This window comes from Olea europaea, unplaced genomic scaffold (assembly GCF_002742605.1).
Source record: "Olea europaea var. sylvestris unplaced genomic scaffold, O_europaea_v1 scaffold537, whole genome shotgun sequence".
NCBI classification, from domain to species: Eukaryota; Viridiplantae; Streptophyta; class Magnoliopsida; order Lamiales; family Oleaceae; genus Olea; species Olea europaea.
Genome location: NW_019263695.1, coordinates 475151 through 501175, shown reverse-complemented (window position 1 = coordinate 501175; position 26025 = coordinate 475151). Strand labels below are relative to the sequence as shown.

Sequence of the window (26025 nt, the reverse complement as noted above, 5' to 3'; positions counted from 1 at the left end):
GGCCCATGGAGACGTCAAATCAATTAAACCTTGGGGGTAGAAAGGATCTTGACACACACTATGACCTCAGTTTCCTTGACGCCTTGATGAGGGCGAGTGCCAGTTTTTCCATGCCCGGGTAGCGGTTTTCTGCCGGGAGTAGTGATTTGCTGATATAGTATACCGACAATTGATGCTCGTCTTCTTCTCTAACTATGATTGCCCTGGCCACCTCGTTCGAGACCGCTAAGTATAGCAGTAGTGATTCTTTAGTTTAGGTTAGGATAACAGAGGCGCCTCTCCTAAGTGCTTTGTCAGCGCTTGGAAGGCTTTCTCGCACTCATTGGTCCATTGAAATTTCTTCCCTCGCTTCAACACTTTGAAGAAGGGTAAGCTCTTATTAGTGACTCTGGCGATGAAGCGACTGAGCCCAGCTATCCGACCATTGAGGCTCTGGACCTCTTTCGGCTTCTAAGGCGACCTCATTTCCAGTAAGACCCTAATCTTTACTAGATTTGCTTCAATTCCCCTTTGGTTCACAATGTACCCTAAAAACTGACTCGAAGCCACGCCGAAGGTGTATTTGAGGGGGTTCAATTTCATTTTGTATTTTCTAAGAATCTGAAAGGTCTGGTCGAGGTGACTTACGTGTTCATGTGCCTGGAGGCTTTTGACTTGCATGTCATCCACATAAACTTCCATGGTTTTGCCAATAAGTTCGGCAAACATCATGTTGACCAGCCTTTGATATGTAGTTTCGACATCTTTCAATCCGAAGGGCATGACTTTGTAGCAGTAAAGTCCTCTGTCTATGATGAACGACGTGGCCTTCTCATCAGGTCGAAACAGGGGTATTTGGTTGTATCCTGAGTACGCATCCATGAAATTCAAGAGTTCATGTCCAGTAGTGGAATCCACAAGTTGGTCTATCCTCGACAGTGGGAAGCTATCCTTAGGGCATGCTTTGTTTAAGTTCGTGAAGTCTACGCACACCCTCCATTTCCTGCTAGGCTTCCTCACAAGGACCGGGTTGGATATCCACTTCGGATAAATAGCTTCTCTGATGAAGACTTTGCGGCTAAGCTTATTGACTTCGTCTTTGAACGCCTTGTACCTCTCTGGGTTGAGGGCTCGTCTTTTCTATCGATGTGGGACACATGAGACGTTGATGTTTAGGCGATGACAACTGATCCTTGGGTCTATTTCTATCATGTCTTCGTGCTTCCAAGCGAAGACATCCGTGTTCCTTTTCAGAAAGCTTATCATTTGTTCTTTCGCTTCTGGGGACAACGTCTTTCCTATCCGTAGGACCTGACTGGAGTCCTCTGGGTTGATGGAGAAAGTTTCAAGTTCTTCCATTGGGGTCACGTTGGGTCCTGGGCCAGTTATTCGGGGGTTTAATTCGTCAAGAGGGTGCCCTTCTTCGGGGCCTCTTCCATATCGACGTCTTCCTCCTGTTCAGAGGTATGCCCTATTTCAAAGGCGTCGAGCATTCCCACATCCAGGTTGGATTTGTTCGCAACCTCCGTTATGATTACATTAACAGTGCGGGGCTCTGATTTCCGTAGAGAGTTTAGATAACATGATCTGGAGCCCATCTGATTGCCTCGAACCGTAGCAATTCCATGCTCAGTTGGGAACTTCATACACAAGTAATGTATGGAGGTGACAGCCCAAAGATCTTTCAAGGCGGGTCTGCTCAATACTCCGTGGTAGGTTGACCTGTGGTCTACTACCAAAAACTCCATGAATTGTTGGGCCACTAGGGGAGCTGAACCCATCTCGACGGATAGAGTAATTCATCCTTGTGGGATGATGCTGTCTCCAGTAAATCCAAATAGTAGGTCGGTCATGGGGATTAGCCCGTGTTCAATTTGCATTTTGTCGAAGGTAGAGCAAAATAATATGTTCACCGAACTGCCATTGTCGACAAGCATGCGTTTGAGTCCATTCCTTGCTACTATGGCTCTTACTACCAATGCGTCACAATGAGGGTGGTGAACTCCTTGTGTATCTTCTTGGGAGAAGGTAATCGGGGCCATCCTGTTGGCTTCTTAGGACTGGTTGACGATATACTTGAGTATCGACGGATCCTTTGCTTCTATTGTGTAGTTCCTTTGGGCATTCCTAGTGTTACCGTCGATATGAGGTCCCCCGATGATCATTTTAATTTCCCTGATGATTTGGCCTCCAGAAAATGGGGCCTTATCTCTCTGTCCGAACTCTCCTCTGTCCCTTGATCTTCTTCTTCGGGGTGATTAATCTCTATGCCTCCTTTCAGCCCTGTTTGGGGAGGTGGATCTGCGGAGATGTTTGTCCCTCCTGGAGGGATGTGGGTTATTCCGATCTGAGCGCCGCGGAGCGCCTCTGCATTAGCTGGTGTCATGTCTATAGAATTGGTGGAAGGTGCAGAACCTTGTCGCTTCTAAGGGCTTGCTTGACCCCTTCTTCTCCTTCTTTCGACTACTATCAGTACCCCTAGATGGTCCCGCCTCGGCAGGGGCATTCTCGTATGCCAATACCGGCACTGCATTTAGCGTGGCAGAAGCTAGTGCCTGTTCGGACATGAGAGCTATTGTATGCCCTGCCTGTGTCCATTGTTGGGTGACAAAGTGCGCTGTGGGTCTTCGACCTACCTGCCTCTGAGGTGAAGGGAGTCCCTATGCGGCATGATTTCAGTGATCAATCATCTCTTCACTGACGATATCAACTCTCATCATTTCCATCAGTTCGTCATAAGTGGTAGGATTCTTGCTACGCACATCCTTTCAAAACAAAGTGTTCATGTTGAGGCCACCTTTCAAGGTTGAAAGGGCTTCTCTGTCAGTCACCTGTTCGCAGTAGGTGATCTCATTCGTAAACCTGGCGGAGTAGCTTTTCAGCGTTTCTCCAGGGGCTTGTCTCATATCTTGCAAGCGTTGCACTGGGCCTCTCCTTCTCTACGTGAGAGGTACTGGTTCAAGAAGGCATTTTTTAGCTCTGGCCAACTCTTAATGCTCAGAGGAGGCAGCCTGCTATACCACACTTCAGTGGCTCCGACCAGGGTTAGGTAGAAGGCTATGCATTTCAAAGCAAGCGAGGCTCCCCTGAGACTCATCTGTATCATGTACTTCGTGAGGTGCTTCTCCGGGTCCCTTTTCCTTCATACTTGGGGATTTTAGGGAGTATGAAGTTCGCAGGCATCGGGGAGCCTCGAACCTCCCTTGAGAAAGGGAGATTATCATCATCATCATCAATCTCTTAAGATCGACACGGCCCTTATATGTTCCATCATCTTGCATGTTCTGGGGGAGTGGAGGTGCTCTTCCTCGACTACCCCAATCAACTAAGTTTCTTCTCTCCGTCCTATTTCTAGGTGGAAGGGGCCCTTGTTCTTGCTCTTTCTCTTGTCGAACTGATCTTCCCACCGAGCGGACCCTATTACTAGGGTCCCGTCCTATTCAGTCAAAGACACTGACTGACCTTTGTGCTTCATATTCTGGTGGGAAGTTGTCCCCCAATTGCGGTTCTACTGGCTGACTCCCTTGCACATAGAATGTGACTTTCGTACCCACTTATCTCTCGAGGGGGGTTCTCTGTGCTGGCTCATATGGCCTCGAGAACAAGACGCAGGGACTTCACGAGCTGGGTGAGATTCTTGGGGCATTTGGGCGCCTTGGTGACCTTGGGTTCGCATGAAGAATTCATGCATCGCCATATTCTGAGCTACGATCTCTCTCCTGTTCGCAGCTATTTGGGTCATTCCTTCAGTGATTTCACCTCGACGATGCCGGTGATGGGGTCTTTGGCGAGTGTCATTGTTTCGGAGCACTTCTTCTTCAAAGGCGTCTATCCTGGGGTTTGCGTCCTCATTGTTAGAACTTATCTTATCTACTCCTTTTTCAAGGGTGAGGAGGATCTGGGTTATAATTCGACTTTGTTCTTTTTCAAAAATATCCCCCTTTTCAGGGTAAGTCAAGGGTTTTTCGGTGGCTTCTCCGGTGGAAAATGTAGAACTTTGGATGGGAAGTTTCCCACAGATGGCGCCAATCTATTGACCTCGCAAATTGGACCCTCTAAGTGGCCAACTGATAGCTGCTCCACGTAATCCTCCCTGCGCACAGTCAACGCACGATCAGATGCACACGATCGAAACCAGTTGGGGTGGCAGCGGTCACATACACTCCGACGATCAAGTTAGCTTATGGTGATCGGAACAGTGCCAAAGTTGTGCAAAAAGGGTGGGGAGGAGAATATATATACACTTGTTGTGGAGAGCTAAGTTGTAAGAGTTTCATTACCTTTGCCTCTTGTCAAACCATAGGTATTTATAGTTGAGGAGAACCGTTAGATGTAGGACACGTGTATGCATCTGACGGTGTGATGCGTCTGCTCATAGGCGTTAATCAGTCGCGTCTATAGAGTGAGCGGGTAATAACTCTCCCGAGTTGAGTTGACATGAAGTTGATACGTCACATCAACTAGGCCCATGTAGACGTCAAATCAATTAAACCTTAGGGGCAGAAAGGATCTTGACCTAGATCTCTTTCTGAAATTGACGGCGGATCCTCTGACAGAGATTCTCAGAGTGCGTTGCGCTTCGGCGTCAGAGGCAAGAACACTTCGGTTGGTTTAGTAGGATTGATTGTGCCTTGCAGCGCATTAGCAGCTCGCCAACATTAGTGGTGGAGTCACTTCAAAACCACTTCGGATGGGTGTTGAACACCTCGTATGACGCAGTGGGTTCAATAGGATTGTTTGTGCCTCGCAGCACATTAGCAACTCGCCAACATTAGTGGTCACCCGTTCGAAATGGTTCAGATAGGGGCATAATATTGTCCATATTAAAGGAGTTAATAATTTTCTTGCAGATTTTCTTAGCAGAAACACAGAATTTGCTGATGGATAAAACTAAGGTCATAGAATTATGTCAATCTATTCTACATATACAACAAAGGACAGACTTTTTCAAAGAAGAATCTGAAGATATAAACTCTGAAGCAACCTAAATCTCAAAGATGTTCAATTCAAATATAAAAATACTGTTGAATATCACTGCTGAGCATCATAAATATGACATAGAACTCAAAAATCAAGTTGTTGCTATTGCAGCACAACTAAAAGATATACTATCTAAGACAGATATATCAAAGAGCTCAGAAATGAGTTTCCAAACCAATACCAAACAGGGACAGCTGGAAACAGCAGTGAATCCAGACGTGATAACATACCAACCGATAATAAAGGATATTCCATTTCAGCATTATTAAGAAAAAAAGTTATGATACATGGAGATAAAGGAGATACCAAAACAATTAGCATAATAAACTAAAAAGATAAAATTCCTTTAGATCCAAAAGAATAAAAATATGTCGAAATAGTCAAAATTGCTTATGAAATAAAAATGTGTGATTCATGTTTCATCTCCCCGGGAAATAATGTTTATCCTAGAATAACAGCCATGAAAGAAGGAGACCCTTCATTTATAAAAATTATGGTAGACTATGGATTCATGGATTTGATATATCCAGGAAAAGATTTGATTAAAATTTCGAAGTTTGATGACATATTTATAAAAGAAGTATCTAGATTTGCCAAGGGACGAAAAATATATTTGAAATTCTATTCAATAAGTCCAGAATATGATGGAGTTGCTTACTATCCAGTTGAACCCATAATCTCAATTGGATATGTTGCAGCCAATTTTCAAATAAATGTTATAGAAAATAATAGAAAAGTTTCGACAGTAACAAAATCATGGATCAGACATAGGAGAGCACTTGGAATTAAAGCCATCTACAACATTGCAAAAAATTTGTTTGATAAAAAATTATTATACTTGTGCCAATATGAAAATTGGATACTGGTATCCAATGGAGGATATGAAAAATCAAAAATTTTAAAAGATTATATTACAAGATTCGATATACATCAATTTTCAGGATGTCCTACTACTATAAAAGAATCATGTCAGTTAAGGGAGTACCCCAGCTGCATGAGAAGAAATAAATAAAGAAGACAATAATAGAGCACCTTTGACAAAGGTGTATGGAGAACAATAATACAGCTGCATGTGAAGACATTGAAGAAAAAGATGTTCTTTGGATAAAAAGTTGAAGCAGCATGTGAAGATGTAGGCCAATAAGGAAAATAATAGAAAGACAAGTGTGCCTTTACTAATGTACTCAATGATGTAATAGAGTCTCATAAACTTGTATAAATAGAGACATTGTCATAGATAGAGAACATCTTATCTTATCTTAAAATCTCAAATTGTAAGCAATAGCTACTTTTATAATTATTTCCAGTTTAAAAAAATCAGTTTTTCTGGAAATCTTTTTGTACCAAATAGAAGTCTTGTATAAATTCTAATAGAAATAAAATCCCAATATTTTTGATATTAATGAGTTTCTAAATCTTTGCTCCCATAGATTCTTGAAGGATCTAATAGAAAGTCTCCTATTATTTTAGCAAAAAGAAAGTTTTTCTTTAATATAAGTTTAAAATTTTATTCTTTAGAAGTCGATGCAGTGAGAGCAAGTAGTTGAAATAGTAACAATTCCGTGAAGGCAGGAGACCATTAAAGGAAGCAGTTTACAGATTCAGAGCTCGAAGGTCACTCGGTTCTAAGAATAAAAGTCCAGATCAAATTTAAGGTAAAACTATTAAACTTTTGCTAAAATTAGAATGAATCTTTTTAGATCTTAAAAGAATCACAGTGACAATTGCATGATTTAATGATGCCGTGATATACAATTGAAGGATTAGATAATTTATTAGAAAGAATGTTAGAAGAAATAAAAAATATTATTTCTTGATTAAAAAATATAGAATTACCATTTGAAGAATATAATATTTTAATTAGAAAATATGAACTATATGTTGCAAATTATTCTTATTTACTAGATCATAGAATGAATTTATAGTCAAATATTCAAAATAGAAGATAAAATATTTAAAAAATTAGGATATATGTTGCAATATACAAAGAATCATTTTATTAAAGGTAATATAGACTTTTCCATAAAAAGGAATATTGATCATAGTTATCAAACCCGGACCGGACCGGCCGGTTCGACCCAAAAACCGTCGAACCGGACCATGGTCCAGTCCGAGCTGCTTAATTTTTTAGCTATGTTGCTGAACCGCTAAAAACCCAAAGGAGCAGCCGATTTTTCACTGAACCGCTGACCCAACAACTAATAAACTGCCCGGTCCACAAACTTCATTTAAAATCCCATTTATCCTTCTCCTTCACAGTCCTAAGCAGTAAGCCCTATTCCCGTTCCTGTAGAAGAGCAGCCAGCAGCATTCCTTGGAATTTCATTCCCTAAAATCCAAACCCTCAAATTTCAAGTTGTATTAGATGGAAGAAGAAGATGTAAGTTTAAATTTTATGAGTTTCTTTGTAAATTTCAGTTTTTCCCCCTCATATTATGCGTGAAAATATATCTTCAGATTGGTGATTTTTGAAAGATTTTTACCTCAACTTCAATGACCTACCTGTCTGTATGTTCTATGTTGTATACTTTACTTGATTTTTATTTGAATTTCATGCTTAAAATATATCTTAATGAAGTATGAATGAATTAATTTCAAATGAGTATTTCCCCTTATTTAGGTATCTTGAACATTTTTTCTGAACTGCTGCAAAATCGGTGTTATACAATATATATTGAGGCAAAGCAGTATTTCCCCTCTCTTGGAGTACAAAACTATGTCTTCATATAGATTCCTGTAAATCAGTTTTAAAGGGGAAAAGGAACTTGTTTAGCAACTAAGATAACAAAAACAGGATGCCTATGTTCTGGAGAATTTTGGGCCAATATGCTTTGTAGATTCTTATTTTTAATATAGAATCCAACTTACAAGACAGGATGCCTATGTTCTGGACTCTTTTGGTTCACCAATTTTAGCTATTAATTTTATTGGATAATGGAAAATATAATGATGTTAATTTTCAGTTGATTTCTTTTTGGACCAGCAAATTTTTGGTCATGTGCCGTCTACCGTTTGGATTGACTGCATTAGTGCCATTTATTTTAACTATGCATGATTAATATTGTTATACTTTCCTTGAGAACCACAAGCTTTCTGCCTTTATCATCACTTCTCTTTGATCATTGGCTAATATTTTGTTGAATCATGCTACTGGAGAATTTTGTTGGAGCTGATCATGTTTGTGTTATCATCTAGCATCTTTAATTCAACATTACCGAAAAATACTGATTATGCTCAGGCACAATATGATTTACCTTATGATTTGTGCCACCTTATGATTTTCCTTACCTTATGATTTGAGTGCATGCTCTATACAAAATGATAAAAATGATGGTAATTGTTTGATTGATGCTATTACTTTTTTTTTTCTTTTTATTAAAGTATATATGATGTAACGTTGAAATTTAAAACTATTTTCAGATGAATTACATTTTTATGATCTTGATCTTGATTGTGATGGAAATGACGACAATGGAAATGATACAAACAACGAAAATGAGGATTTTAGTATGACTGAGACTCCATCATTGGCGCAAGGCGAAGGAATTGAAGAATTTATGTCCGAGACCCCAACATGGATGCGCTCTAACTCTTCTTAATTGAGAAAATATTAACTAACTTCAAATAATTTATTTTGTTAACATGTTCTTTATCCAAGTTTAACTTTTAGTTGATGGTTTTACTTTTACAAGAATATTCTTAAAGCATATGAAGCTATCTTATTAAACCTTGTCATATGAAGTAGTTTTTTTTTTTTTTTAATCATTGATTGTTGTTTTTATTGTTTAAAGTCCATATTTGACTATATATGATCCACAATTTGTGAAATTGGAATACAAATAGATATTTAATTAACAAAATAATATGAGACTAATTTAGGTATTAGCAGAAAATGGGAAAAAAAATTTATTCAATGGAAATAGGTAATAATATTTTTAATAGGAATTGACCTGCCGGGTCACCGGTTAAATCACTGATCCATTGACCCACTGCATTGTCCGAGTCGAGTTTGATAACTGTGATATTAATAGGTCAAATAGAAAAATCTCTTCTATCTTCACAAAAAATAAAATAAATAAATAAATAAAATAAAATTCCGCACCCAACTCACCCCACAACGAAACAGGGCTACTCCCATAAAAAACCACGATCCGCACCATCAAATTACAACCCCACCATCCACCCTCGATTCACCCCTATATCGACGGCCACTCTAGTTAAATGACGCGGATCGCAATTTTTACCCGTCGATTAACTTTCAAAATCCAACGGATGTCACACGTTCCCATTCCCTCACGCTCCCTATATAAACATACCAAATACGACTCATACATCAGCAATCAGCTTTAAAAGATAATTCTCCCATTCGTATTGTACTCACAAACGGTTAGGATATCGGGGAAATGTCAGGTCGTGGCAAGGGAGGCAAGGGTTTGGGAAAGGGCGGTGCAAAGCGGCACCGTAAGGTACTGAGAGATAATATCCAGGGCATAACGAAGCCGGCCATCCGTCGTTTGGCTCGCAGAGGAGGCGTGAAACGTATAAGCGGTCTTATCTACGAGGAGACTCGAGGCGTGCTCAAGATCTTCCTCGAAAACGTCATTCGCGACGCTGTAACCTACACGGAACATGCCCGCCGTAAGACTGTTACTGCCATGGATGTCGTGTATGCGTTGAAGAGGCAGGGCCGTACATTGTACGGATTTGGCGGTTAATATGCTGATTTTGTGTATTAGGGTTAGTTTTTGGTGAATGTAAATCGGGGTTTTAAGTCAGTGTTGTTTTGATCAGATCTTAAATTGATTTCGTTAATGCAACATTCCTGTTCTCTAATGATTTTATGTTTAATTTATTCATGAGTGTAATTGCTGAGTCTATTTCCATATCATCTTAATTTGTGCTTCGTTAAGCCTGTTTACTTTTTCATCGAACTGTAAGAATTTCCAATTAATAGCTTATGACCTGGCGTTCGAAAATGTAGAACGTTTAGTTAGAAATGATACCAAATTGAAACTGGAATTTGAGTACATATTATGAATGGTTTAGTGGGCAACGTGATGCTAATTGTAAATTCAATGGCTAGATAATAGGATTGTTGATTGAATAAAGTTTGATTTGATTTCGAGTCCAATCAGGTCGCACCATCAAAATACACTACCATAGATCAATTTTCGCCCATGGTGCTGGGTAATTTATCCAATATTATAGGATTTATTGGGTATTAAAACCCAATATATGACTAGAATCAACCACCTCAAATGATTTGGATGAGGATTATGCCTGTACATTATTAGCTCATAGTCTAACAGCGTACATTCATTCCCCTCACTCCTGCTCTCACGATCGAAGTTGTTTTCTGTTTATTTTAGGCCATTGGAATGTGTTTGAAAAATCTAAAGCATGGAGGTTGCTGAAATTTGGAGAATTAACAACGATAGGGATTAAGCCTGTAATCTTTCTACATATAAGTGCAAAATGGGCGATTAAAGTGCTTCAATGAGGCACCATCAATGGGGATATTGAGGTGTAAATGGATATTTAAGGTTACAAACCATGAATAATACTATAGATTGAAGAGCTAATGTCTTTAAGAACCTGCCTTTGAGATTCTTCTTATCAACCTGCAGCAGTTCAAACTACCTTTGAATTTGGGTAGACAACTATAGAAGCAGACACTCACTTAGGAGTAACAATGGACAGACCAGCTAGGTTTAATTCGAGACGTTCCATGACAATCTTGGTAGAAGGGTGGATTTTGAGCTGGAGAGCCATAGCAATGGTTTAATTGTGGTTGGGCAGGCACAATAGAGGGGCAAACGTTGTTCTTGAAGTGTTCAAATTCAAATTGTCTTGTCATTTGTCAACACGAAAATGGTTGCAGAGGAGGAAATGACGAAGGTTGTATATGCAAATGTTGTTGCCAGTATAATGTATACATGGTCTGTCACTAATACCTATTTGATGTTAGTTTCGTGAGTAGATTTATGGGGGAGCGATTTAAACCACATTTTTTTTTTTACAAGGTGTCCGGGCTTGCGTCCGACTAGATCCTTGTCCCTGAACCTCCGGCTCCTCAGCTGCTCAGGGAGGTAAATCGCAGGATGTGCCATTGTTGGCTCCCAGGTTCTCACAACTCATTTGGACTCCTTCCGCAAAGAGAGCTCTCCTCACTGGGCGTTTGTTCACACCAATGGCTTCCTCTCCATATGGCTTCCAGTGTTAACTCCAGGAATCGAACTCTTCACCTTTGCTTCCAGCGTCTCAGCGAAGTGATTGTTCAACCAACTATCTAATGCATAATTTATAGCTAATAATTCTGCATCTATACTACTTAGATTTCCTTTCTCTCTATAATTTCCACTATTGTACCTACAGATTCTTTCTGTAATTTTATCAGTATATCTATTAGGTTTGCATATTAATATAGCTCCCCATCTTGTCATACTTCCATCTGTTTCTATGATTAGATATTCTGAATCTAAAGGCATAGCTAATTCTGGTAAGGTTTTTATTTTTTCTTTTATTTGTTGAACTAATTTTATGTCTTCTTGATTAAAAAATCTTTGTCCTGTAGGAGATGTCTTAGCATATAAAGGTCCTGCTATTTTTCCTAAATCTTTGATAAATGGTCTAGCATAATTTACTAATCCTAAAAATTTTTGAATTTGTTTCAAATCTTCTACTTTGTCTGGAAATTCTAAGGCTTTCTTAGCAATATGGGGTTGTAACTTAATTTTACCTTCTCCTATATTAACTCCTAGAAAATCTATAAATTCTTTAAATAACATCATTTTCTTTTTACTAATTATTAAACCATGTTTAATAAATTCTGAAAATACTATTTGTAAATGTCCTCTAAGTTCTTGTTTATTTTTACTAAATACTAAAATATCATCTATGTATACTATTACAAACTTACTATGTCTATTAAAAATATTTTTCATTTTTCTTTGGTGCATTCTTAATTCCAAATGGCATTATAAGCCATTCAAAACGTCCTTCTGGACAAGTAAATGCTGTCAATTTAATACTTTCTGAATGCATTTTTACTTGCCAAAATCCTGACTTTAAATCAAATTTACTAAAAATTTTACAGTCTTGAATTTTATTTATTAAAACTGTCTTATCTGGTATATTATAATCATCATCTATAGTATTATCATTAATTTTTTTTTATAGTTAATAACCATTCTACTTTTTCCTCTAACAATTTCTGAATGTTTTCTGACTATAAAGGCTGCTGATCTGTGAGGACTATCTGATTTTCTAATTACTCCTAGTTCCAAGAGTTCTTTTATATGTATTTTAAAATCTTCTAAGTCTAAGTTTGTAGCTTCAATATTCTTGATTTTAATTATGTATTCTGAATTCTTAATTTTTAATTCACATAATATTTTATCTTTCTCCCAGTATTTTAAAACATTTTTTCCTATTATTTCCATCTTTTCTAACCTAGAAATTAAATTTTCTATTTCTTGTTCTGTTATTAACATATCATAGATCTTTTCATTATCAATTAGTTCTATAATTCCAAAATCTAAGTTATCTTTTTCAAAATCTAAGTTATCTTGTTGTAAAATTTCAGGATTTATTTCTTCTATCAATTAACATTCTCTTTCTTTTTCACACTTGCAGTAACTACTAGTATTGCTTCCACCACGCTTCTCTATGCACTCTGATGGGAAATAAGCAGTCTGTGTTGGTGTAAACAATGTATGTTTTTGTAAATGTAAAAAAACCTTTAGTAATTGTAACACTTCCATTGTCTTTTAATAAAAAATTTAATCCTATAATAAAATTTGTATCTTTAATGTTTAATGGTCTAACCCAAACTGATTCTTTTGGTAAGGTATATTCTATACTTCTACCACAATTTGTCTCAAAACTAATCTTACTATTTGATTGTAATAGTTCTTTATAAGTATAAAGTTCTCAATCCATTTGTTGTGCTTCTATTGGTTTGTCTGAGTATACTATGTATTGTTCTGGGATTATTTTCTTATTAATGATACAATTGCTACATCCTGAGTCTATTAAACCTAGACATTTTATTTTATATTGTCCTATTCTTATATAACATTTTACTTTAATACTTTTATGTTTTTCTGGATTACATATTACCTGAACATATTCTTTTTCTTTATATTCTATACCTTGACTGTGTTCTTCTATTTCTATTGTTTTTCCTTTACTATTATATTCTAATATTTCTATTTTGTTTATTATAAATTTTTGCATTTCTTCTAGGCTTTCAATTCTTTTTCTAAGAATTTTTATTTCTGATATTTCAATTTATATATATCCAAAAAATGGGCTGACTCGTAAAAAAAAAAGTGGTAATTACACAAAAGCCTACGATTAAAATCCTGAATTCTGAAACCAGATGGGAACTTTAATCTTTCTAAAATCAGATATTAGCATATTTAAATATTAATATTAAATATACATTTTTTTTTTATCCCAAACCCTATCATTTTCTCCCTCTCCCCAGTTCGGCAATCCTCACTCTCTCTCTCATCGTCTTCTCTCCCTTGCCCCAATCACCCACGGAGCCATCACCACCCACGGCATCCCCGACGCGAAGAAGCATGAATCGCCGGCCAGATAATGCAGACCATCGTCGCCATGAGGATCTGCGATGTATCCGAGCTTCGCCAAGGCACCAATCGATGGGTTTTTTTTTTTAATTTTTTGGTAAATGGTTGTTGGACTGTGGGCTGCGGCGGTGGATTTGGCCGTGATTGACTATTGTGTTGTGTGTTGTGGTTGTGCAGTGTCGTGGGCTTGTGATGTGGTGGTATTGTGTGTGTACTGTGGGCGGTGGTTGTTCGTGGTGGTGGTGATGTGTTTGTGGTGGGTTGTATGTGCTGGTGTTGTGGCTGAGTGGAGGTGTTGATACGGGTGGCGGGATGGTGGTAGAGTCCAGCGGCAAATTGGGGATTTTTTCTGGTGGGGGCGGTGCGATGGTGGTGGTGTTCGTGGGGGGCGGTACGATGGTTGTGACGATTTTGGTTGTGCTGGTGGTGTTGTGTGGGGGTGACGACGGCGATTTGAGGTGGTGTTGCATGGGGGCGACGACGGTGGTTTGAGGAGGTGGTGTTGTGACCAATCATTTAGTGATTTGTGATTCCCAATTGTTGTGTTGGTGTGTGACGGGCGATGGTGATGATGATGAAAATTGTGTGATCTAAAAAAAATTGTGACCAAAAAATATTGTGTGATTTAAAAAATTAATAATTTGTGACTGTCTTTTAAGTTGTGACCTATAATATTTGTGATCTGTGACTTATAAATTTTTGATTTGTGATCCATAAAATTTTTGATTTGTGACCGAGAAATAAGTTGTGACTAATAATTTGATAAGTTATGACTAAAAATTAATCGTGACTCATAAATTTTTTGATTTGTGATCGATGAACGAGCTGTGACCTACAAAATTTTTGAATTGTGATTGTAAAATAATTTGTGACAATTTCTTATTCGTGACCAAAAAATAATAAGTGACTAATTAAATTGTTAATTTGCGACCAAATTAGATGTGACCAATAACAATTTTGATTTCGTGACCTATAAAATTTTTGATTCGTGATCGAAAATAATATGTGACCTATAAAATTTGTGTTTGTGACTTATAATTTATTGAGTTGTGATCGAAAAATTAATATGTGACCTATAAAATTTGTGTTTGTGACTTATAATTAATCTGTGACCTATAAAATTTTTGATTCATGATCGAAAAATAATATGTGACCTATAAAATTTTTAATTTGTGACCGAAAAATAAGTTGTGACAAATAATATGATAAGTCGTGACTAAAAATTAATCCGTGGCTAATTATTTTTGGGTTTGTGACCAATAAACAAACTGTGACTTACAAATTTTTTGAAATGTAATCGTAAAAAAATTTGTGACATAAAATTTTTGATTTGTGACCAAAAAATAATATGTAACTAATTATATTGTTAATTTGTAACCAAATTGTATAGATCTATGACCTAAATATATTTAATTAATAAAATAATTAATTAACTAATTAAATTATAAATAATTTTTAATAAAAATCTGATTTTAGAAATTTGAAACTTGTTTTTGAAATGTGCCATAATTAATTTCTTAGTTACGAAATTTTTTCCAAAAAAAATGAGCTCGACGAGCCAGAGCCGTCCATGGATCGAGCTTGACAACCCTAGAGCCATAGGTTCTGATTGCGTTTAGAGAGAATGCAGGTTGACTTTGTTATTTTGAAGATCACGTCCAAGTTGGCAAGACATTATTACAACCTATTATTGCACTTTCAACTACTGAAAATGAATATGCTGCTAAAGTAAGAAAAAAAAGTGATTGTCTCTTGCAATTTGAATAGTCTAATTTGATCTTTATTTTAAAATAAGATAAAATAGAAAGTCTTTTGACATTTATTTTTAAGTATTGATTTTCTAAAATTAAAAGTATGTTATTTTAAGAGAGCATCATCGATGTTTATATGATTATTATTATTATTTATTTATGTTCGTGACTTGTAAACAAGAATGGGAGTTGGGGACATATATTTTTCAGTTTATATATGCATTTGCACGTAATGTGAATATTATTCTTTTCAATTTCTATCTTTTGGCGCAAGATCTTAATTGTTGGATGTGTTTTGTGTTAGTATTCATTTGTTCATTCTGTTCCCTTGCATAACATTATAGTTGACAACTAGAACTTGTAACCTCTATTGCATTCGGACAAGTATGTTTTCATTTCCTAATTGCGTTGACAATTGTCTTTTGGTGTCCCATTTCTAACTAACGATATTTCAGTGGACATACCCCATTTTTTGGGGCTAACCCACTAGATTTGACAAGTTATAGATTCCAAATTTTATAGTGAGTTCGCAATTTTAGTGGACTGGATCGTCTAGAAAAATATGAGACTTGTGATAAACATAGATGCTTTGTCGATATGTTTGTATTTACTTAATGCAACTCACAACATGACATGTCATGGACTACGTTGGCCAGGGTTGCTAATGTCTTCTGTGACCGTGTTTAGAATTAGAAAGCCTAGTTCTATTTTGTCGAGAGTAATCAACTTGCAAAAAGAAATAAAGACATTCAAAATTTATAAATGTTCATCTCAATGTGAAACGATGTCCTCTTTCATTGCTATAGTTATTCCGTGCTATACGTACATAATGGTTTACCTAACCGTTCACCTACTACTTACATCATTTAGGTGGGACCTCGGTTCAGATTATTAAATAACACATGTGGTCCCATGTTTGTGAGGGGGGTGTAAACGATTTGGTACACCCCCTTCGGAACAAATGGTTTATTCCTTATTATACTAATAAGAAGTTTATAAGAAAAATTGCACACCCTATCTCCTTTACTCTTTCTCCTTTTATGATAGAAATCCAAAAATTTAATAACGACTCCCTATTTATAAGATAAGATAGGACAATCAAAATTCATAAAGTCGATCAACGTACCGCCTACGTACAATGATAATAATTAGGGAAAATTGCATCAACAGTCCATAACCATTTTTATTTTTGCGGATTTTATTCTAACATTCAATTTGTGACAATGAACATCTCTAACCATTCAGAAATATACAGTTGGGGTCCAAACGGATGGGAATCATTTATTTGACTGTTAATTGACCAAAAAATTTGATTTTGACCAAATCTGAGGATGGGGCATTTTTGGTTTTTTATTTTTGTTTATTTTTTCTGATTTTGTTTGGTTTTTTAATAATAAAAAATTAATTAAGTTACTATTTTGCCTTGCCAAATTTGGTCAAAATCAAATGTTTTGGTTAATTAAGGGTCAAATGAATGGTTTTCAACCGATTGTACCTCAATTGCATATTTTTAAAAGGTTAGCGACGTTCGTTGGCACAAATTGAATGTTATGATAAAATCTGCAAAAATTGAAAAGGTGAAGGACGCTGTGACATTTTTCCCTAATAAATAAGTTACACAACTTAACAATTCGAACCTTTTTGACCCGAACAATAGTCTAACTCAGTGGGAGGTATGAAATTATAATAGTAATGTGGGTTTGTCTGTGCTTTTATGGTGGTATACATCTGTGGACATTTATTTATATGTAAAACGTAAGACATGTATAGTATAGGAAGGAGAGTGGTGGATAGGTTATGTAACTTTAAAAGCGTGGGATGGTTTTGTTGGAGAATCCACAAACCAAATGGCTCCATCCCCACCAAACCAATTGTAATTTTTATGCTTATTTGCTAATTTTGTTGTTCAAGTTCCCCCACATCCACGCGTGCGTGCACATTATTGATTTGAGGGTAAAATTATTTTCATTAAAGTTGACAAATCAAGCCATCATGGAAATTACAATCATGTTTTCTTCCTAACTTTCAAATGTCATTGCCAACCTAGGAATAATAATAATGGACCGAATATCTCATCATTAAAATATGGTTCAATATTTCTTCGTTAAAAGTTACAATCTTTATTCAAAAAATATTAGATTTTAGTTCCGCTTCCATTTTAAGTGGGCAATCCAAATACATTAATCTTGTTCGAGATACACGTTTTTCGATTCAACAAACTGTATTACATTATTTTTACGATTTTTTACTCGAGAAATTTTGTTCATTATGCTATTTTAGACTTTAAAGTCGAGTATGTTAAAAATCTTATTTCTCTATCAAAAGGTTCTAGAATATAAATTATATTGTTATAATTAAAGAGTTTTTTTTGTCTCCTCCCAAAGTTACTCCACATTTAAAAAGTAAAAAGAAAAAAATTTGTTTATTTAAAAAAAGAAAAAGAAAGGCCATCCAAGACGTGCCTGCGGGAATCCTTTTACTTTTTGTATCTCGCATATCTATGTATTGTGGGTTGAACTTGATTGCGTTGTTCCCTCTATTCCATGCAATTGGGCATGAAAATATGCATATTATATTATTATTAGATTAAACTGTAATTAGTCTAATAAATAAAATAAATAAAATTTGGCACCTTGGATCTTCTACTCTGACTAAAAGATTTCATTGAAGTAATAAATCTAATTATTTTATTTGTGGAAGCATGGCGTGTTCTCATTGGACAAACCTGATTATATATTCCAAACTTTAATTAACTGGATGGTTTACTTACTCAATTTATTTATAATTATTTGTTAATATTCAAACCAAACTTATCAGAATTTGGTAAACTTAAATAGGTTTATAGTCAAAGCTAAGATTTGACTGTCATTTTCGAATAAATACCTGCTACATTATTATGAATATTTGAAGAAAAATTTGACAAGGTAACAAGAAAATTAATGTTTTGAAACAAAAAAAATAGAATTGATTCTCTTGATTTTGTGGTATTAAATTTTGAGATTAGTAGAGCAAATAGGGCAGCTAAGCCCATCTTAATCGTCCTTTTTTTATTTATTTATTTAAAGTAATGCCACTTGTCATGAAGTTGATCACTTCATTTGTACTTTTAAATAATCAATAACTTTGACGTCATAATTATTTGTTGAATGTGACAAATAAATTATTATCCATTTTTACGATAGGTAAAGTAATTTATTTGAAGAATTCTATACATCTGTTTAATTTTAATTTTAATTTTTTTTCTCTTGAAACTAACTCAAGACCCAATTATCATGATCCATCTTAGCAAGAGAGAATTTTTTAAAGTCTTGTCCATCCCTTCGCAATTAAAACTATAAATATCGATGAACCATGAGTGTATAAAAACTTTATACAATATACAAATTCTTTCAGTAAAATAAATTTTTATGTAAATTCAAAATTTTCATTATTTTTAACAACATGTTCTTTAAAAAAATTATTTTATAAAAGAATAAGGCTCGAACATGGGCTAAATGGGCAAACTTATCAAGAGAAATATCAAAAAGAAAAAAATTAATATAAATAATTTAAGTAATTATGGTATAAATACTTTCTAAACTACAAAAAGGGCTAAAAAATTGGTTTTGTATTGATGGTTCAAAGAACAACCGTAAATCACGTCAATAAAAAGTGATAATAGTAGCCAATGGCCCCTGTGCACTTTTCAAGGAAACTCTACTCTTCAAAAAGGTAAAGTTTTGATGGATTTAATGAAGATGCTATTTCAGAGATTAGTATTGAGTAACATTGGCTGGTATTCATAGTTTGAATGGTCAAGCTTACGGTTTTGCTACTGGTACATTAGGGTGTATCTAATGGTGTACATTCCACTCACATGGACGAGAAATCCACTCGATTAAAATATTCTTTATTTCACATGGGTCCCACACCCATGTGAATGGATTGTACACCATTCAGTACACTTCATTATATATACCACTAGACAAATTCCAAGATTTAATCATTTGGTCTTCATTTTAAACATTGGATGCCAATCCATCCCTTAGCAGCTTTGTATTTTTGGTTCTTGATTCTCCACCTTTAGAAAAAGAGAAATGTTAATAAATTTTTTCTTTTATTTTGTCTGAACGACATTTTACAGAAAATAAAGCTTTTAAGATTACGTTAGATGTCTGTCATTATTAAGAACTCATTTTTGTAGTTCGTGTAAATAGAAAATTGAAAAATATTAAAATGTTCGTGGATATATCAATTTGCATACTAATTACAAGTAAGAATGACGACAAATATGATTATATGAGGGAAACCATAAAATAAAATAAATCAATATGCAACTTCATATTTTGATTTTAGATCATTGTTTGAGTTCTATTATCTAAAAACTCATTTTTCATCGAATTCAGTTTCGATTACATATTTTTCAAATAAAATAATTCTACATGTGAAGCCAAAAATTTTCTTTACTTTTTACCATACATTCTTAAAAAAAAAAAAATGACTATAAGAAAATAGAAAAATAAAGTTTCAGACATAGCCTAGATGCAACTAAAAATATCAAATCTATAATAATTAAAATTTAGAACTTTAATGATGAAACAATAAGTCGTGACATCTTGACCTTATTATTACAATCAAATATTTTAATTAATAGTAATGAAACTATAATATTATTTTAAATTCAATAATGTAAAATGAACTAATCATGTAATTAATTATTATTTACAGTTAGCTCAAATAATTTCTTCAACATAATCAATTTTAGAAATCACAGCATAACCACTCTGGGGTCCACCCCGCACGCACACAGTGTGGGTTATAATTGTTCACACGTTTGAAACACTAACACTGATGAATCAAGTGTCTATATAGTGTACTACTTTCTCCCACGCCGTGCACTCCTCATCCTTCTCTCTACTTTCTCCTTCTAAAAATCTTCTCTGCTGTTCATTTTGTGTTCTGATTCTCGCATGTGATAACCTTATTTGGGGGCTGGATTTTACGTTCATTGATTGTAAGTTGTTTCTTTTTGTCATTTCAATTGGTTCATAGATGTCAGTTTTTTGTTGATTGCTTCTGTTTTTTGGGCTTCATGTGTCATGGTTTTGACTTGATGATGTTTGCTATCAGATCTGGTTTTAATTGGTTCATTCGGAAATTAGAATTGAAGAATTTTCTGACTTCAAGGATAGAGTTGTTTTAGTAGGGAATATGGAATGGCTTCACATTATATACGTTGCACGCCATCGATTATTCGCTGCCGTAGGTTCTAATTAAAGAATTTTTTCGAATGTGCTATCACGCCGCGATGGAAAGAGTTATGGTTTTGACTTGATGATGTTTGCTATCAGATCTGGTTTTAATTGGTTCATTCGGAAATTAGAATTGAAGAATTTTCTGACTTCAAGGATAGAGTTGTTTTAGTAGGGAATATGGAATGGCTTCACATTATATATGTTGCACGCCATCGATTATTCGCTGCCGTAGGTTCTAATTAAAGAATTTTTTCGAATGTGCTATCACGCCGCGATGGAAAGAGTTTGAAACTTTTGAATCTCATTTCCCAGAAGTATTTATGCATTTGTCGTGCGTTTTAAATTATAAAATTGCATTTTGTACCTGATATCATGTGAAATATTTAGATTATGGTAGTGTTTAATCAATGGTGTGTCGACCCAGGTTTATTAGGTTGAAATGAGAATTATAATGATGTTGATATTTAGGTTATTCTATGTTAATTACGATGACAATTGACGAAACACTATTTTGTGGTGATACTACATTATAATGATAGATAGATGCGATCAGGATGATAATGTTTTATTTGGTTTTCATACGTAAGATCTACATGTGTTTTATACAAATTGACAATTAATATTTATATGGATCTGTCAATTTGGAGGGATAATATTATTATGTAATGTGATATGGAGATCAAACATGATTTGATAATGAATTATTATGTGGAATTAATTTCGGTTGGCTGGTATGATGGTAAACAATTCTAATACCATGAAGAAAATGTGTATTAAAATGATTTGAAGGTTGGAATTGGGACTTGAAGGCGCAATAATGGAAAGCACTTTGCATTTTCGCCCCATTTCTACAAGGGGCACTTGGCCTTCGTTGGGCACAATTTATAAACTATTTAATTTATAAATAAATAAAAATGACTATTGGATAAGTGGATAGGTTTTAATGTGTGGTTGATAATGAAGTTTGACTATTTATAACTGGTTTTAAACTAGCCAAATGGAGGCTTAGTGTGCTAATTTGAATCCGCTGTGCTGATTTTTTAAAGTTTGGCCGTCAGAACCAAGGTTATGGACATTTTGGTTTGTTGAGGACGTGTAAGGTTCCTGACGATGTATAAAAAGTGGAAAATTTTTGGTTTACTTGTAAATTATTTTATTGAGAGAATATATAATTTCAATGAGTTAAAAATAAAATAAAATTAGTCTTTAAAGAATGGGGATCAAACAAGAGCTCACTTTATTCCCAATTATAAGAATGAACTTTAGTGATCTAATGTTAAAAGGAATAGGACCTCTTGTGCATGCATGTAACCATGGTATCTAGATGTGAGGTAAGTAACTAGGTAAATAAAGATCCATGAAAACCTGCAATAAAATTGGCAAAAATTGGTTAAAATAGCAAAGTGGCGTCAGAATTTGTGAAACATTACTGTGCACGTCACTTGCAGAAAATGGACAAAAATGCTGTAAGAATTCTGTTGTTGTGCCATCAAGTCACAAAGATAGATGCAACACCCTAACCATATTTATAAACGTTTAGTCTTGAAAAATCAAATCAAGGTTCAAGTCTTGCTCTCAAAGATAACTCCGACCTTAATCTTGAAATAAGGCTGCAGTGGTGTAAAAATAAGGATCTAATATTTCATGGAGGAATGTGGAAGGCTGAATAGGTGAAATCGATTTTCTTGCCTTCTATTTATAAAAAGTACACGTCAATTCGATATTTTGTGATACAGTTATTGGATCAAGGAGAAAAAAAATGTGTAAATTGGTGAGTATCTCTTATAATTATTTTTGCATCATACCTATTGTTTTTCTTTAGTGTCAAACAAGGCACAGGGTTTTACTTAGTGTTTCTGTCGTTGATTATGAATGTTTCTTTACCTTTTTCTGGCTTCAAACACTGAAGATTACATTTCAAAATAAATAAATAGAGATACCATTTTCTTCTCTAGTCCTCTAGGAACAACGGCTCTGCTTTGATCGGAATGACAATGAAATAGTCCTGGCTCCTTTTGCATTCTCTTGATAATCTTCTGGACTTTTATCTAATTTGGGCAAACGTTTGACACAGGACATGCAAAATTAGTCATTACTTCAACTTTTTTCTTCTTCTCTGATTTCATTCCATTTTTCACAATGGTTCTGTATTTAATGTGTTTCAAAACTCCAGCAGGGTCTCAATAGGTGAAAAGAGAAGTCAATAGCCGTGGCAATTCATCAGAGTGAAGAACAGCATGTGGTGGTATGGTCTCTCCATTGACGTGTTCCGGAAAGTTATCTCGTTGAACTTGTACTGCCGCGTGATTCTGTAAAATCACCTCACAGACGACAGCCACCCTAAAACTCTCAGTCACATATTCTCTTATGACACCTAGAATACATTCTTTTATTTCCATGGGGTCTATACACCATGTTCGCAGGATTAGTTGAGTCTGTTCTTCTGTTCCTGAAGTTCTTGCCAAGTTTTCAGTATCATCTCCTACGTAACTGTCGATGTATTTGGTCCTTCGATTTCTTTTTTCTATTAGTGTAGTGGCTTATTTATCATCTTTGGGTGGAAGATTGCTGTAGGATAAGAGTGGTCAATTTTCCGATATATTGTGGTTATTTTTCTGAGATAACGTTATCTACTTTTGAGCAAAGAGTTTGCAAACTGTTGAATTCATATATCACGGAGTCTCCGAACAGTTTGGTGTTATTTTGAGTGGATTGGGGGAAAAGTAGTTATGGTGTGTCAAGCAGCTAGTCAGACAAGATTTCGGGCATTGAAGTATGAGAATGGAATTGCTGGGTGTGCCACCATTATAGTTAGAATTATAGCGTGTTTTCAACCTCTCCAGGATTGTCAGGTTAGTATACAGCCTTCGATTTTGTGGAATGAGATTCCGTAGAATTTTAATATTTACTTGAAATGTCAGTTTATCCTAAGAGAGCTGCTACACAAACAGGGGCCTGTGACAGTCTTGATCTGAATTTTCAAATTTCAGATGAGGGGCCCTGTCACAGGGGCTTGTCAAAGGCCCCTGTCACAAGGGAACAAGATTCACTAACTTCATAAGAAGTCATATTCTTTTGCTTCTGGTTGAAGAGATTTTAATTACTTTTTGTTGGGTATATTTCAGGCCGAGTATTTCCGCCACTTGCTTAAACCTGTTACGTAGATTGATTTTTTTTCCCTCTGCATTCAAGTTAAGCTGGATTTTTTAGTGTATATTTCCCTCAAAGATACAAGAAGTAATCAGTGATTTTTTGTTCTACAGTTAAAACAGGTATGTCTGTAATGTCTAGAATTTTTCATTTTGCTGATAGTCGTGTTCTACACTTGATTCATCTGACTGTAAACCTTGGTTATTAATAGGTGATTGCTGTACTCGCTAGATGGAAAAGGACTCTGGATCCTGGTTCCATCACCAGCATCCAAATCAGCAGTCTTCCACTAGGAATCTAGTGGGTTCTCCAACTAACATGAGGTCCCTGAACACCATGCCTGCTTATATGAATCCCTACTTTATTGAGGATTCTACTACTGGGACTTTTCCCTTGTTCCCGCTGCAACAGTTGAAGGCAAGCGAATTGAATGACTCTCCTAATTGGTTTACTTTTGCTACTGTACCAAACTCTATGGCCAAAGTGGAACTTCCTGCGGGCCCATTTGAAAGTTCGGGACAAAAAGGATTTCTTAACACGGGTACGTGTAACCAGAAGAAATTTCTTGTTTTTGATCAATCTGGGGATAAAACTACCTTGCTCTATAGTCCTGGAGCCAAGACTCCAGTTCAGTGTGCTACTTGGAGGCCAAAGCCTCCTGCCACGCTTAATTTGATTAAGGAAGAGCAACGGGATATCATATCTCCAGTGGGGCAGACTTTCAAGGATGAATGCATCAAATATAACTCTGAAGACGATTTGGAAAGTGAGATGCACGAAGACACCGAGGAACTGAATGCTCTTCTCTGCTCTGATAGTGACAGTGATTGCTCTGAGGATGATGAAGAGACAAGCACAGGTCATTCACCTAGCACTATGACCTATGGTGGTATTCAGAACATGGTTGAGGAAAGGAGTGACAGAGGTTCTAATTATGTCGGGCCAACGAAAAGGCAGAAATTGCTAGATTTAAAATACAATGTACCGTCTCTTGTGTATTCTTCGAGATCTGCAAAAACTCATGCATGCTCAGAGTTGGAGGATGATGCAGTATCCAGTTGTGGCAATGGCATTGATCAAGAATCGAATAAATCATGTTCCTTATCTGGTAGAAAAAGGTCAAGAAAAGAGAGAATACACGAAACTGTGAGCATTCTGCAGGGTATAATTCCTGGCAGTAAGGATAAGAATGCAATTGTTGTTATTGATGAAGCAATTGATTACTTGAGATCCTTGAAGGTCAAAGCCAAAGATTTAGGTCTTGACACGCTATAAAATTATAAATTTCTAATATCCCTTACCTCACTGGCGATATTGGAGTTTATAATTCTCAATTACTGGTATAGGAACTAGTTATTGTGGTTAATGAAGATTATCTATGGAACATACAGCACAAATACAGAGCCTTTAAGCTGTGGCACTGTGAACCGAGAAGGTTGAGACGTGTTCCATGCAGTGGACTCCTGAAAATTTGCATAGAGAAGCTCTTTTTTAAGTTTTTCTACTGTGATTTATAAGATTCTTTCAACCCATGGTCGACATTCCACACCATTCTCTAAAGGGTTTATGTTTTTTTTTTTACTAATCTGTGTGGGCCGGGCTCTCTCGAGGTATATATGGCCATTGGAACTGGTAACTTGTGGCTTTCGATCCTTCAATAGATCTCTCTTGTGGAGGAAATTGCCAAGATGATGTGCTCAAGTGTTTGCTGTTCACATCAGTGGACTACGTTGATCAATCAATTGAAGCTTTGAAATTCACACTTGAATGAAAAAGCTTTATATCAATCAGTTGGTAGATGAACTGGAAAGCTTCATTGTTTTTGTGATTTGAGTGTATGGTTTTTAAGATTATTTGTATTGTGAGCGAGTTGCTTGGATTGATGTAAACTTGTTTGCTGTTAATGCCGTTTTAATCTCGTATCATCATGCATTAACCTTGTATAATTGCGTGTGTTTCGTTCAGGTGGACATGAGATGTCCATCTAAGTGGTATATTCAATCTAGACTTTTATAGATTTAGAAAGTCTAGTTGTATTCAAAGTAAACTTTTTGAAAGACTCGTTTGGATAGGATTTTTGTTGTTTGTACTAGAGCTTCTTTTTTATGAAAGTATTTCAAGTTAGTTTACAATAAAAACTTTTCAATTTAGATAAGACACTTTTAAAAAATTATTCAAATATATTAAAAAACAATTTCAAAGTTTTAGAAGCAATTTGACTTTTCAAAAACCATGTTTTGATGTTTTCAATATAGATTTCTACAAACTTTTTTGAAAGTCTTTAAAATTCGAGTATTCATCAAGAGTTTAAGAGTCCTTAAAAGTGACAGAGTA

General features: G+C 35.6%; 2 protein-coding genes across 3 annotated transcripts; both read left to right on the top strand.

Annotated features, from left to right (window-relative positions):
- Positions 1–9299: 9299 nt before the first annotated feature.
- Positions 9300–9862, top strand: LOC111388943 (histone H4). Its single transcript, XM_023013776.1, has one exon. The coding sequence runs from the start codon at positions 9363–9365 to the stop codon at positions 9672–9674; it is 312 nt and encodes a 103-aa protein (XP_022869544.1). The 5' UTR covers positions 9300–9362; the 3' UTR covers positions 9675–9862.
- Positions 9863–20150: 10288 nt separating this feature from the next.
- On the top strand, positions 20151–25762 carry LOC111388895 (transcription factor SAC51-like). Of its 2 annotated transcripts, none has more exons than XM_023013719.1 (4): positions 20151–20300; positions 22718–23393; positions 23667–23813; positions 23903–25762. In XM_023013719.1, exon 4 carries the CDS (start codon positions 23923–23925, stop codon positions 24964–24966), a length of 1044 nt encoding a protein of 347 aa, XP_022869487.1. In that variant the 5' UTR covers positions 20151–20300; positions 22718–23393; positions 23667–23813; positions 23903–23922; the 3' UTR covers positions 24967–25762. The 2 variants fall into 2 exon arrangements, with proteins under 2 accessions (XP_022869487.1, XP_022869488.1); XM_023013720.1 differs by having other exon boundaries at positions 20155–20300; positions 22715–23393.
- Positions 25763–26025: the final 263 nt, after the last annotated feature.

Excerpts from the sequence above, each read along its gene's own strand:
- LOC111388895 (XM_023013719.1), top strand. The coding sequence starts at position 23,923 with ATGGAAAAGGACTCTGGATCCTGGTTCCATCACCAGCATCCAAATCAG.
- LOC111388943 (XM_023013776.1), top strand. The coding sequence starts at position 9,363 with ATGTCAGGTCGTGGCAAGGGAGGCAAGGGTTTGGGAAAGGGCGGTGCA.